The 14,976-nt window shown below is 36.6% G+C and overlaps 1 protein-coding gene across 1 annotated transcript in view; it reads left to right on the top strand.

The window, feature by feature from the left end:
* LOC124367187 (eIF-2-alpha kinase activator GCN1-like) overlaps window positions 1-14,976 on the top strand; it is a 120,920-nt gene that overhangs the window by 86,571 nt on the left and 19,373 nt on the right. Inside the window, 11 exon segments of the mRNA XM_046823838.1 lie at window positions 679-915; window positions 1,959-2,138; window positions 2,754-3,043; window positions 3,682-3,880; window positions 5,598-5,650; window positions 5,652-5,738; window positions 11,257-11,405; window positions 12,828-12,939; window positions 13,248-13,340; window positions 13,343-13,468; window positions 14,444-14,646. Of these exon segments, the coding sequence (XP_046679794.1) occupies window positions 679-915; window positions 1,959-2,138; window positions 2,754-3,043; window positions 3,682-3,880; window positions 5,598-5,650; window positions 5,652-5,738; window positions 11,257-11,405; window positions 12,828-12,939; window positions 13,248-13,340; window positions 13,343-13,468; window positions 14,444-14,646 (1,729 nt within the window).

Consider the following 14,976-nt stretch of genomic DNA (forward strand, 5'->3'; position numbering starts at 1 on the left):
CTACAGGCACAGGGAAGGTACGTACGTACGTACTTGGGTTGAAGAGATGGATAATTAATAAATATTTTAGTACAAATTAAATAGTATTTAAGTTATGTCGTTTAGTACAAAACACTGTTCAAATACAAATTGCTGATCTTTGTTTAGTATTACAGGAATATCAACATATGAAAATACTCTTAATGGAATTTATCTTTTAAGTTTCAGGATCTATTCTATTCAATTTTGCATTGCAAAAATATTTGGAATAAGTGAGTTTCAAAATTTATTACTTAGACATGGAAATTATTAGTTGTCTGAATAAATTATTTTGATATTTTAGGCTCCAGGATGGGTAAACTTAGATATCAGAAGTTCTTTATTCGTAATTGTAGGATTATAATACAAGTCAGTTTTCTTATTAAAATTTAATATACCAAAATAAAAATATTTTCTTCTTTAAGAGTTTCTTAAAGGTTCTCATGTTTTTAATTGTCCCTACGATTGAAGAACTCCTCCAGTTTGTAGAATACGCTTTCCGGAGTACTTCTTCATGGTCTATGTACTGTTGCTCTTTAAATCCTCAACAATTGCATTCTACATCTTTATGCTTTTTATATGCAAAGTATTTAGTAATTGATTTTGAAATTATAAAATTAAAATTGTCACATCATATTTAATGAGGAATTAATGTGACAGGGGCACTGTTCGCATTTGAGATGCTGTGTCACGTGCTGGGCCGACTGTTTGAGCCGTACATCGTGCACGTCTTGCCGCACTTGCTGCTATGTTTTGGTGATGGCAGCCAGTATGTTCGCGACGCCACAGAAGACTGCGCACGTGTCGTCATGGGCAAGCTGTCGGCTCACGGGGTCAAGTTGGTGCTGCCCTCACTGCTGGCTGCACTGGAGGAGGACTCGTGGCGGACCAAAACTGGTGGGTTGTTATAAGTGTTACTTTGAGCGAACCACATATGCAAAGCGTATTGTAGGACAAATTCAGTATTTTTGTCTTGTAGCAATGGTTGCATCCAACAGTTGTTTGATGTATGTCTTCACTCATAAATTAACTATCAATAACAAGAGTTTGAAATATTAACCCTTAGAGCTCCGAGTTATGTGATTGTCCTTTCTGCTCGGGAATCACCATGAATGGTCATAGGTATTCTATCTGACAGGTACAAGGTTTATGATCACACCTTGTCAAAAAAAATTAAAACTTGTTAATAAATATTGTGAATAAATAACACATTTCTTATCATTAAATTTTTTTAAAGGAGAGGCTGATTGCCCTTTTGATCTTCATGGGCCACTAACCGGTGTGTGAGGATTTTATCAAACAATAATGAGGAGAGCCAATACAGTATGAGGTCGATGCTACTAATAAAAAGTGCTATGGTACTGACAGGAATTGAACCATTTGCTATTCAGTTCCGAGCCCGACAACTTTGACTCCCATATCACAGGAAATGTTTAATTTTTCAAGAGAAAACCTCGGTTGACACTCCAGTTGAGATATCAATGTTTGGTAATGTGACAGGTTCAGTAGAGCTGCTAGGAGCAATGGCGTTCTGCGCACCCAAGCAGCTGTCGTCCTGCCTGCTCAAAATCGTGTCCAGGCTGAGATATCAATGTTTGGTATTGTGCCAGGTTCTGTGGAGCTGCTAGGAGCAATGGCGTTCTGCGCACCCAAGCAGCTGTCGTCCTGCCTGCTCAACATCGTGTCCAGGCTGAGATATCAATGTTTGGTATTGTGCCAGGTTCTGTGGAGCTGCTAGGAGCAATGGCGTTCTGCGCACCCAAGCAGCTGTCGTCCTGCCTGCTCAACATCGTGTCCAGGCTGAGATATCAATGTTTGGTATTGTGACAGGTTCAGTAGAGCTGCTAGGAGCAATGGCGTTCTGCGCACCCAAGCAGCTGTCGTCCTGCCTGCTCAACATTGTGTCCAGGCTGAGATATCAATGTTTGGTATTGTGCCAGGTTCTGTGGAGCTGCTAGGAGCAATGGCGTTCTGCGCACCCAAGCAGCTGTCGTCCTGCCTGCCCAACATCGTGCCCAAGCTAATAGAAGTGCTCAGCGACTCCCACATCAAGGTGCAGAAGGCAGGAGCTCAGGCACTCAAGCAGATCGGCTCAGTCATCCGTAATCCTGAGATCCAAGGTGAGGCATATCGGTGTAGCTCTAGCTCTGAGTGTGACGATATACTCCACTGCAGTTTGCAAATATTTAAAAGAAACAGACCCTCTCTAGTTCACGACGTGATGTATGAATCTTTTATATTCAAATTGGAAATAAACATTATTATTTTTACTTTTCAAGTGTGAGTTTTTTACCTTAATTAAATTAATGTCAGTTTTTTGTGGTGATTTTTATATGTCTTACATGTTTCTAGAGTAAGTCTAACATATTTCAGATTGGTTTCAACATTATAAATTGAAAAAAAATGATTCTTAAATTGTAATTTTATCTTGAAAAGAAGTTTAAGTTTACAGTGTGGAAATATAGCACTCAAGAAATCATCCTTTATAGTTTGCAGACAATTGTTGATGGTTTATCATAATAATGTTCTTAACATTTATTGGTGTTTATACCTATCGGAGACTTTTCACACCTCTTTCTTCTGTCAAAATATCTTGAACTAATTGTGTAATGTACTTCAAAAAATATTTTTGCAAATACCACTTTATTTAGCTATAGTATAATTAAAGCGTGTTCATCTGGTTCAATGATTCAATAATGAAATGCGGCCAAGTAACGTGACGTGTTGTTGTGCAGCGATCGTGCCCGTGCTGCTAGAAGCCCTGCAAGATCCAAGCCACAAGACCGCCACCTGCCTACAAACGCTGCTGGACACACAGTTCGTGCACTTCATCGACGCACCGTCACTCGCGCTCATCATGCCCGTGGTCCAGCGTGCATTCATGGACCGGTCCACCGAGACACGTAAGATGGCGGCCCAGATCATCGGCAACATGTACTCACTTACAGACCAGAAGGACCTGACGCCGTACCTGCCCACGATCATTCCAGGGCTCAAGTCCTCCCTACTGGACCCTGTGCCTGAGGTCAGTTTAACCCTCCAGCTGATACAACTGCACATGTAATTAATTAAAAATAGTAACTTAACTCTGCTTGCAATAATATTTCAAGTTGAGCTTGAGCGTTTTTTATTGTACTTACGATTGTAAGTCAAAATGTTAAAGGGGTGTATTGTGTGCAAAGAAATGCTACGAGACAGAACAATAGGAAACTAAATTAACTTGAAATGTCTACGTATCAGTTAGACTTGATAGAATAGAACTAGATAGAATTTGTTAAACAAATTCACTTTCTTACACCTTAAATTTTCTCATCTAGAGATATAACTAATCTAACAATCACCAGTACTTAAACTAGGACAGAAAACATGTTTAACAAGTTTTAAAATACATATTTTAAAATTTTTATATCTTGTAAAAAACTACCTGTGGAATTGAAGCTAAAATTGTAAAAAATATCAAGTTTAAATACCCAACAGGGTGTGTAACATGGGGTGCCTTACTGTCCAATTCACTTTATTACAAAGGCACTTCTGCGTATATGAGAATTTACTATCTTTGTGGATTCTTCCCCAAGTTCTTTTTTGAAAAGAGGACAAAAAATCTATTGTTTGGGTTTAAGATTCTTGAGGTGACTCCGTGTTTATTGTACATTACGTGTGCAGGTGCGGCAGCGTGTCAGCGCGCGTGCCCTGGGTGCAATGGTGAGGGGCATGGGAGAGTCCAGTTTTGAGGATCTGCTGCCGTGGCTCATGCAAACACTCACCTCCGAGTCCTCGTCTGTAGACAGATCGGGAGCGGCACAGGGCATCAGTGAGGTGGTAGGAGGCCTGGGAGTGGAGAAACTGCGCAAACTGATGCCAGGTACAAACCACTATTCAGAGCTGGGCTCAATGTACCTAAATTTATCAAACTTCATTTTCTAAATTAATATATTTCTGTTACCCTTTAATGATTTATTAAAAATGAACAAAATATTGCTCATTTTGTAATTACATATTTTAATTTATTGTTCAATTTTAATTTTAAAAAAACTTGTATTTAAGCACCTTTATGACAATTTTTCCTTCTTTGATACATATTTTTTAATGGATAAAAATTTAAGTTAAACACTTTTTTACACATTATGTTCACACCCTCGTTTGTGAATGTTGAGTTTGGTAGCCTTTTTTTTTGACATTATGCTATTATATTTCTAGGTGTGAATCCTTTAGAGTTGTCTCAGAGTGGGTTCACGCTGAACATGAGAGAAGGTGGAGGCTGCATCTGATTCTGAGAATGAGTAGAATGGTCCTACAATTAACTTTTCTCCATGGTGGCACCTGACCTTCATATCCTTCTCTCCTTAAGTAGATCAGTGTCTTCTTGGGTTATGGGTCCCATTACGGGACATGGTCACCTAAGGAAGCATCTTCACTGAGTTGGTATTCAGGAGGATCCGCTGCCTGAAACAGGAGGAAACTGCTAAACACCTGCAATAGTAATGGAGCACTCCATCTTTGGTAGTCTGGACAAGGTGGTGAATTTCCCCACAAGGATCTCATTGGTTGTTTTCGGCGGCGGTTTGTAGAACTGCTAAAACTGTAGACTAGTAGGTCTCATGGTGTGCTTCCGGGGTGTGCGAAAGGCCCTTGAGGTTTAAGTGCATGCCCCATACAAGAAGAAGAAGTATTATAAATTATAAAAATATTTACACTAATGAAACAAAACTTTCTCAAAGTAATAAATAAAATGGACAAAACACAGTAGACTGGTGTAGGACAGTCACAGGAGCAGTAACGCATCCATTTATGGCTCTGTAGTAAGCTACTGGCGCTGCAGGGGTAACTTTGTACCAGTATATCTTCCCTGTCACAACATAGGTCGGTTGACAACAATAGAATGTTGCTGGCGACCATGCACAACATGCTTCGGCACTCCTCGGATTTGAAGTATATCAGTTACATACTAGTAACTGGTGTTTGCAGCAACATTCAGTAACCGGATATATATTCATCTACAGCATTCGGTTAAATGTTTTGGAGGCAGACAAATTGAAATATTAGTCAAAAAAGCCACACAATTTCCAAAAATTCATGTAAGACAAGTATTAATTGTGTTACTTATTGCTCAATCTTCTATCTTATTTTATTTTTTATTCAGAACTTTTTAGACAAATTTTTATACACATTTAAAAAATTTCAAAAACAAATCATATTTTGAAAATTTCATTTGAATAATTTTCACGTACAATGCCTAATAGTGCATACAAGACCTACACATAAAATATCCTAGAACACTTTCTCATAAACTTGTCTATACATTTTTATCGAATCATCTACGAATATTAAAATTAATTATAGTGTTTTTATTGCTCTTTGAATTTTATCATTGCTGAGATTGATTAACTGTCTCTATGCTCATAAATATATAATATTTAGTAATATAATTATCAGAGGGAACGTTAATTTGTCATACAAATTTTTCAAATAAGCATAAAAAATAAATAATTGGATGTTGATGTCTTAATATCTGTTTACCTGAACATAGTACTGAGAGTGTTACATATGTTGCATGCTTAACAATGTACTGTTTGTAACAGAAATCATCAGCACAGCGGAGAGGACTGACATAGCACCTCACGTGAAGGATGGTTTACATCATGATGTTCATATACATGCCTGTCGTCTTCACCAACGAGTTCACCCCGTACATCGGACAGATCATCACACCCATACTTAAGGTGTGTGTTTAATGCAGACACAATATCTATTATATTGATAAACACAAGCAACAATTATGCTGCCTAAGTTATTGTTCTCATTGTCTCTAAACACAAATCTTTGTAACTAATCAAAATGTATGTGATTCTTAAGGAATTTTTCCCAGTTCGCCTCTGGGCCTAAGGTCTCCAGAAGTTTTTTTCCAAACATTCCAATTTCGTTTGGTGGAAGAAATGTCATGCTTTGATTCTATGGAAAAAATGGCGGGTGAACCAGAAGATGCTCCGTGTTCAGTCTGCAATTTAATTATTCCTGGAAATGGAAAAGGACTTTATTGTGACGGGTTTTGCAAGAAGTGGTATCACCCATCTTGTGTGGACATTTCTGATCATAGATATAAACTCATAAATGAAGTTTCAGAAAATGTGAAGTGGTACTGTACAGCTTGTGCCGAGAAGATCGACAGGTTAGTTGCTAGTGTTTGGAATGTGGATGACCTTATAAATTTACAATCAGTTGTTGAGAATTTAGTTGCCGTTGTTAAAGGGCTGGTAAAAGACAATTTAGCATTAAATAATAAAATTGACGAGATAACTGAGAGTAATTTGAGGTTAGGTCAAGTGTTTTCGTCTGCCGGTAAAACCGTTGACGTTGACAAGTTAAATTCTGTCAACGCTTCAAACAGAAATTGCTCAAAGACGTCCAAAACGAGCACTAGGAAAGTGCAATCGTCAATCGATGTCCCGAATTCGAGTTCAATCATCAAAAATTGTTCATCGGAAATCGAGTGTTCAAATTCGGTGTCTTCTGTTTGGAATCATAACACAGCAAAATACGATGAAGAACGTGAAACTCATTTGAAACGCCCAGAAAACGAAGATTTTCCGTTCCTTCAAGATTCCGTTGGTATTAGTGTAAACCAAAATCCGTGGAAAACAGTTGTAAATAAAAGAAATCAAGTTCCAAATGGACATAACCTAAATAAGGGGATTGCCAAACCTAGGCTAATAAACCGGTCTACCCAAAAGATTTTGACTGGAAAATCAGTTACCAAAAATAACCTCAGCACAATCAAAAGGACTAAGTTTTATATTTGTTTCAAGATTGGAACCGACAGTTGAAAAAAATGACATAGAAAGCTTTTTGAAAGCAAATAAACAAGGCAGCTATGTGGTAGAAAAATTAACCACAAAATATCCAACTTATAGTTCCTTCAAAGTGGGGGTACCAGAAAATCTGTGGGAGGATATTTTCAGTGAAGAATTTTGGCCAGAGGGTACTCTAATAAGTACTTTTAATCTTCCTAAACACAGACGTAATTTAAACTCACAAATAAAGGTAGACACTGGGTCAAAGATAGCCTAAACCCAGTAGAAGATGCGAGTAAAACAAGGGTTCTTTACTTGAACATCCAGGGCCTAAACAGCAAAGAAAATTTACTAAGTCTACTGGGTTCTGATAGTAAATATGATTTTTTATGTATCAGTGAACATTGGCTGCTGGCAGATGAAGTTCATTACCTTCAAGTGGAGGGATATATACCTTTGACAATGTACTGTCGCAAGAACCATATCAGAGGTGGTGTTGGGATTTTTGCTTGTGAAAACAAACAATTTATGTGCAATGTACTTGATTTTGAGTGGCTGTGTGACGAAATAAACTTTGAATGTGTTGCTGTTGAGGTTGAAAATCCTAGACTCATCGTTGTTAGTATATACCATTCTCCAGCTGGTGATGAAAATATATTTTTGAACAATTTAGAGCTGCTATTAAACAAATCTCAGCCAAATGAAAACCCACATCCTGATTGGTGGTGATGTTAACTCTAAGTTTGATGTTACACGAGATCAACCTAGTGTGAGAAAATTATTAAACCTTCTCAGGCAGTTTGATTGTAAATATCTTAATAATAAGCCTACTCGTTTTAATTCCTGCCTCGATAACATTTTTACCAATATTCCATTCGAGCTGAGTAGTACCTGTGTAGTTCCTGTTGATTTTAGTGATCATAGTGGCCTAGAGACAAGTCTGAAAATATCATCTGTTCCTGACTCCAATAACTACAAAAATTATGTATTCCGTAACCTTTCTTCTCGTTGCCTGGACAATTTTTCGGAACTCTTAGGTAGTGTGGATTGGGTGAAACTACTCGAGGAAAACCATTTGCCTGCTGAAGGACAAGTTTGCTTTATTTTTTACCAAATTCTTGGAGTTGTTCAACCAAGCTTGCCCTTTGAAAATGTTGACAAAGAAGAACAAACAGGCTAGAAAAACAAAATCAACATCAAATTGGTACACTCCGGAACTAAAGAAAATGAAAGATAATGTTATGGCCTATCGCACAGTTTACTTGTGCATTAAAAGTCAAGAGTCACATAGGGCCTACAAACATCTCAGAAATTTATATAAACAAGAGGTAAATAAAACTAAACTGAATGCAAACGTGAAATTTATTGAACTATCAGCTAACAAATGTCAGGCTGCCTGGACCTTGGTCAGGAAGGTGTCAGCTCAGGGACGGCAGATTGCAGATGATTCAATCAGCGCGGAGGACTTCAACAGCTACTTCATTGAGTCGGTCAGCGAGGCAAGAAACAGCATACCGCCACCATCAACCTCTTCTGAGGATTTGCTGCAACGAGCCAAGCGACCCACCTCACTCTTCGAATGGGAAAATGTGACCAGTGAAAATGTGATTAGTGTTGTGTCGAAAATGAAAGCTTCTAAAAGCAAAGATGTGTACGGTATTTCAGCTAACATTGTAAGGTATGTTGTTAATGCAATCTTATTACCACTTGTAATTTGTATTAACTCCTGCCTGCTAGAAGGTGTATTCCCCAGCTCTCAAAAAATCTCAAGAGTTGTCCCAGTTTTTAAAAAAAGGGGACAGGTGTCAGGTTAAAAATTACCGTCCAATTTCTCTAGTGCCTGTCTTAGGTAAGATCATTGAGGCAGTTGTAAAAACTCAGATAAACCGTTTTCTGGAATCCCAACAACTTTTGTCGGGATGCCAGTTTGGTTTCCGCAAAGGAATGTCTACCACAGATGCCCTGGAGCATTTGGTCTCTGGAATTCTCTCTGCTTTTGAGGGGCGGAAGTCATGCCCAGATTACTGCTTGTGATCTGAGCAGGGCTTTCGATTGTATAGATCACGATATACTTTTGGGTAAGTTGGAGTACTATGGTATCTGTGGTCTCCACCTAAATTTTTTCAAATCTTACCTGAAAGGCAGAACTCAGTTTGTTGACGTAGGTGGTAAGAGATCAAATTGTTCCGAGGTCATTTTTGGGGTGCCTCAGGGGTCTGTGCTGGGACCTCTCCTTTTTATAGTTGTTATTAATGACTTGGAGACTAATATCATTGCCTCATCAACCATCATGTTTGCAGACGACACTACTTTTTTAAGTGTGCATTCAGATGAAAGCCTCTTAAAATTAAATTTTGACGACACTCTTGAAAGGGCCTGCTCCTGGTTTAGTGCAAACAGCCTTCTTTTAAATAATGATAAAACCCAGAACCTACTTTGTAGCCTTAAAAACACTAACCATAGTTTAATAGAAAATAGTAACGTAAAAATCCTCGGTGTGATATTTGATAATTCATTGTCTTGGGTATCACATGTAGAATTTGTTTGTATTAGATTGTCCAGAGTTATATTTTTGTTAAGATCCCTTATGAGCATTGTTCCAGAGAATTATGTAAGAACAGCTTACTTTGGATTCTTTCAGTCTGTGATAAACTATGGCCTAATTCTATGGGGAAATAGCTGTCATGTTAATAGGATATTAGTGTTACAGAAAAAAGCTTTAAGAATAATGAATAGGGCAACTTTCAAAGAACATTGTAAACCATTATTTATTAAATGTAAGATTTTGACTGTGATAAACTTGTATATTTATGTATGTTTATTGTATATGAAGAGGAATTTTAATTTAGGTTTAGTTGTACATAGATCTGATGTACATAATCACAATACCAGAAATCAACTCCAGTTAGATGTGCCATACAGTAGGTTAAGTAAATGTAAAAATAGCTTTTATATTGTAAGTCTGAAAATATTTAACAAGTTGCACAATGAAAGTAAACTCTTAGATTTTAAACTATTTAAGTTCAAATGTTACAATTGGTTAAGCTTAAATCCTTTTTATGATTTAAATGAATTTTTTTAGCCTTAGATCTGTAAATTTGTAAATTTTATCTTTGTTAACTTTGTGAATTTTTAAATCTTTATAACTTTTTGTAAATGCTTTAAATTTTAATCAAAATACTGTACTGTTTTGTATCTCATCAATCTATATGTTGATGGCCATTGACGTTGTCTATTGCATGTACTTTATGTGTTTTGCTTACAGACAATAAAGGTTTATGACTATGACTTATGACTTATGAAAAAGTTGAGAATAATGATTGCATTGTGACAAAACAAGCTGAAAATTTGTTTTCATGTAATATGTAGATTTAGGTAACACATTTTATGTATGCTGATACTGCCAGACAAAATATTAGAATTTATATATTTGTATACATTTGCTGAAGTGATATGTATGGTGTGGAAAACGTACTGGACTCATAATTTTAATCACAGTGGTATGAGGACCTATATAGAAGCTAGGGATAAAACACATTTTATCATTTAGGATGTTCAGGGAGCATGACAACCAGCTTGTTTTCTTTATCTTAGAATCCTTATAACTACCAAGTTCTGGATGAGAGCTGGAAACAAAAAGAGTTATTTTAACTACCTAAAACAGGAAAGGTGAACTAAAACTCAAGCTACGAACGTCTGGAAGCTTCCAGAACAGGAAGTTGACTTCCAAAATTGATGGAAGACGTAAAATTTCACTGAGACGTGTTACAAAAATGTATATTACACAAAGATTATCGAGATTTATCTTGACAAAGTTCGTTGGCCACATCGGTACGCCATTTCGTTTCTAGTTTTATGATCATTCAAAAATGTTTGTTTGGATCCCAACTCTGTTATTTATGGACCTAGAGAAAAAATAAAAAAGTTTTGAAAAAGAATTTTTTTATTGCCAAGAACTGGTTAAAGGAATGCTGAAACAAGTTCAAACTAGGTACAGTGATCTTATATCCGGGCTAATTTCATTGGTCAACTTGGTACTCCATTTCATTCCAAAATGGCTGCCATTCAAACTTTTTTTAATTCACAATTCTGTTATTTATGGACATACACATTTTTTTGTAGTTGAAAGTCTATATTAAAAAAAAAACTATATTAATATTTCAGTTGTTAAAAATCTACCCTATTTATTCCGACTGAACCAGAAGGACTAGTGTAAATTGGAAACTTCTGTAGACACAAGCTGTCAGAGAAAATAGAAAAAGGCCTTTTCCACACGATATAGAGATTACATTTTTTAAGTCAGCAACCTTTTTGATAGAATTAATTTGCTTTCATACAGTCTATTTCTCATTACTGATAAAAAATCATCTCAGGTTGTTGATTATACATTAATCAGAAACATTATAATTATTACCATGTACATGAGAGTATGTATGTATGTTCCTGGCAGGCGCTGGCGGATGAGAACGAGTATGTGAGAGACACGGCCCTGAAGGCTGGACAGAGGATAGTGAACCTGTACGCAGACTCTGCCATCATGCTGCTGTTGCCTGAACTGGAGCGTGGACTGTTTGATGACAACTGGAGGATCAGATACAGGTATGTAACTATTAAACAATAAATATTTTCTATTTTTGTTCCAGTATTGAATACAAATTTTGTTGTACAACTTGTATTTTCATATAAATAAAGATTTTCCAACCCTATTGTATGCTGTTCTGGTCGCAAATGATTTTTAAATATTACACCGTAAGTTTTGAGTTGATCTTATATTTTTGTAAATTTTGAAATGCTAATGAATTAAAGTACCAAAAATAACCATATTATTGTGGAAACTTAATATATCAGTTTAGGGATTTATATGTTTCGCAGTTAATTTTTATTTATGATTAACACTATTTCTATTGTACAATAATATAAATAAGGAATGTTTTCATTTTATTATTTTAATTGAATGTGATATTAAATTATATCTGTTTATAAATAGTGGTAATAAGCTTATTAAAATGTTTTGTGTACATTAAAACATACTCAAGGTGTATAATATAATGTGTTTTGGGTTATGTCTTTCATAGATTAATATCTAATTTTAATTGTAATCGAAAATTTCAGCATTATGTTTCTCTGTGTAGAAGGGTTGACCAGAAAGTAACTGACATTTGGGGTAAAAAATGTCCAATGTTTAGTACGGAACAAGCCGTTGTAGTGGGCAGTCTATATCAAATACTTCACTCACTGTAACTAGTTAAAATGTGGTGTATTGATTTGAAGAAAAGCCGCACCAACATTCACAACAAGGATTAGTGTAGCCTGCTTACTGAGGACTTGATGGGGGAAATCAATGAAAATTGTCATGAAAATCACTGAACTTTCAGAACACTTGTCCCAAATGTCACAAAGTTAAGTTCATTAAATTATTGCGGAGAAGCTTGGCCACCATAGATTTTGTGCCAGGTGGATTACAAAAATCGTTTACAGAAGACCACACAAAAACAAAGGCTTGCTGCATCACTGAATTTTCTTGAAGACTACGATAAACTCGATTGTATCATTTAACTGGTGATTAAAACATGGGTGAATGGTGTTAGTTGTGAAGTGTGGAGGCAGTTTATGGATTGGAGGGAATGTTTCCGAACATTTATGAGCCAGAAAATTCATTGTAGCTGTTTTTCTGGAAGAATGTAGGTGTGTTTCAGATTTATTCCCTTGGACGAGACTACAATAAATACAGTATCTGACAGCTCTTGGGTGATTGTCGATGGGAGATGTAATACTATGATAAGTATTTATATGGAGACTGCATTAAAAAATAGCTGAAGAATTACTTTCTGGACAGCCCTCTTATATTTTTATGGTCAAGAGAATATTGCATTGATTTGCATACTAAAGAATGAAATAATAATTTGGAACTTGAACTGAATAACACATAAACTATCGAATTTAAAATTATGGATATTTTCAAAGCCTATTGTTATATTATAAATTGTAGCTATGTTTTTTTCTTTAAATGGAATGTTTCAGCTCTGTACAACTGCTTGGAGACCTACTGTACCGTATTTCTGGTGTCTCTGGCAAGATGAGTACAGAGACGGCCAACGAGGATGACAACTTTGGTACAGAGCAGTCTCACAAGGTCAGTCATCTTTAGTTACATACCTTGAATTAAATTCACAAAGTAATTTCTCCAAATTTAAGTCCTTCTCTATAATTTTACTAAGATCTTACTATCTCTTTGTATAGTTATTAGAAAACCAAATTTAAATATTCAAAAGATACTTTTAGAAGATAAACTTTGTGGGACTCTTGAAGTGTTGAAACAGCCAATACATTGGATTAAGTGAATGATCCCACATGAGTAACTAAAAACAATTATTTGATTTCTCATTCTTTCCTGGTTTTTGTGAAGAAATCACCAATGCTTAAAATGAGACTTTCATGCAGGCGATCATCGAGGCGCTGGGAGGAGAGAGGCGCAACCGCGTGCTGGCCGGACTGTACATGGGTCGCAGTGATGTGTCACTGATGGTGCGACAGGCAGGGCGGCACTACATGTGTGGAAGGTTGTGGTAACCAACACACCTCGCACATTGAGGGAGATCCTGCCGACACTCTTCGGCCTGTTGTTGGGTTGTCTCGCGTCTACCAGCTACGACAAGCGACAGGTCAGTTGTAATCTCTGTTATATTGTAATCTACCTCTTGTTTACTTTAACAGTGACTTTGTTTGTAAACGTTAGTTGGCTCACGATTTAGAATGTTCACAAGTTGTCTACCAAAGTGGAAATAAGGAAAAATTTGGAAAACTAACAACTGGTGTCTTGCCTGCAAGTTGTTTGCCTCTCCTTAGGATGTTAAAATTCCAATACCCCCGGTATATTACATTTTACCATAATGAGGCAGTAACATAATCCCTTCAGGTGATCTAACATTTAATGTAACTACCATGATTGTGCTTTAAGCTGGCAATACAATAATAGTTACAGAGCTGAAATTTGGTAGCTGAATACTCCACTTGTCTGTCAGACTGCATTTTTGCAGTAATATACACAGCTATATGTTCAGCTGAGAAGATAAAATTAATCAAGTTAAATGAAGAACCTTTTATATTTGCTTTTAATATACATATGACATTTTTTTCCTGTCATGTAAAAAATCTCATTCTTAAGGCCATAACAAGACCAATGGCGTATTTTGGTAATTTCCAACGCAAAGAAATTTTTAACATGTTAATTTTATAGTAAGTTATTCTTTATAAAAGTGCAAGCAGACTGGAATAACACAAAAAAATGTAATTACAAAAATCAGTAATAATAGGTTCTACTAAGAACTAAATTGTATTCAAATTCTTTCAATCGTACTAGACTTTCTTTATTACGAATGTCAAAAGTTGCAACTTGGTGGTAAAGTACAAGAGTACTAGTGCTGTTATCACAGAAAATTTGCAATAATGATTCCACAAATAAATTAATTCTGTGTATAAACAAGCTAAGTTGTAATTTTACTCTATCGTAACTGCTGTGGTTAGTGTGTATCGAACATTTGACCTGAGGCAGTAGTGTAATCTTGGCTTGTAGCCAACCATGTATATCAGATGTCCACTTGATGACAATAGAGACTGACAATGAAATGACTATGCAGGTGGCAGCGAGGACTCTGGGTGACCTGGTGAGGAAGCTGGGAGAGCGAGTGCTGCCGGAGATTATACCAATACTGGAGCGTGGCTTGGAGTCCGACCAGCCTGACCAGCGACAGGGTGTGTGTATCGGTCTGTCCGAGATCATGGCATCCACCAGTCGAGACATGGTGCTCACCTTCGTCCACAGTCTTGTGCCCACTGTCAGGTGATCTCATTATCCACTAAATTTTCCAGAGATCGTATTTGATAATCAGCATCGATACTTCTATCTCCAATTTGGTGCTATTTAAAGTGGCCCAAAGAAACTGAAATGTTCTGGAACTGGAATGTTCTCTTTAATTTCACTTCTTCAGAACTCCAAGTCCCGTCAGAACGTTTTACTGTATGTGCTAAGAGTTCTGGCTTTGCTTAATATTCCAGTTTCATTCTAGACCTAGTTTACATTTCAAGTTGCAGCCTGTCGCTCTACTGGATTATTTGGAGGAACTTTAGAGCTACTGTAATCTGAGATTGACAGTAATACTACTTATCGTTC

This window comes from Homalodisca vitripennis, chromosome 8 (assembly GCF_021130785.1).
Source record: "Homalodisca vitripennis isolate AUS2020 chromosome 8, UT_GWSS_2.1, whole genome shotgun sequence".
Taxonomy (NCBI): domain Eukaryota; kingdom Metazoa; phylum Arthropoda; class Insecta; order Hemiptera; family Cicadellidae; genus Homalodisca; species Homalodisca vitripennis.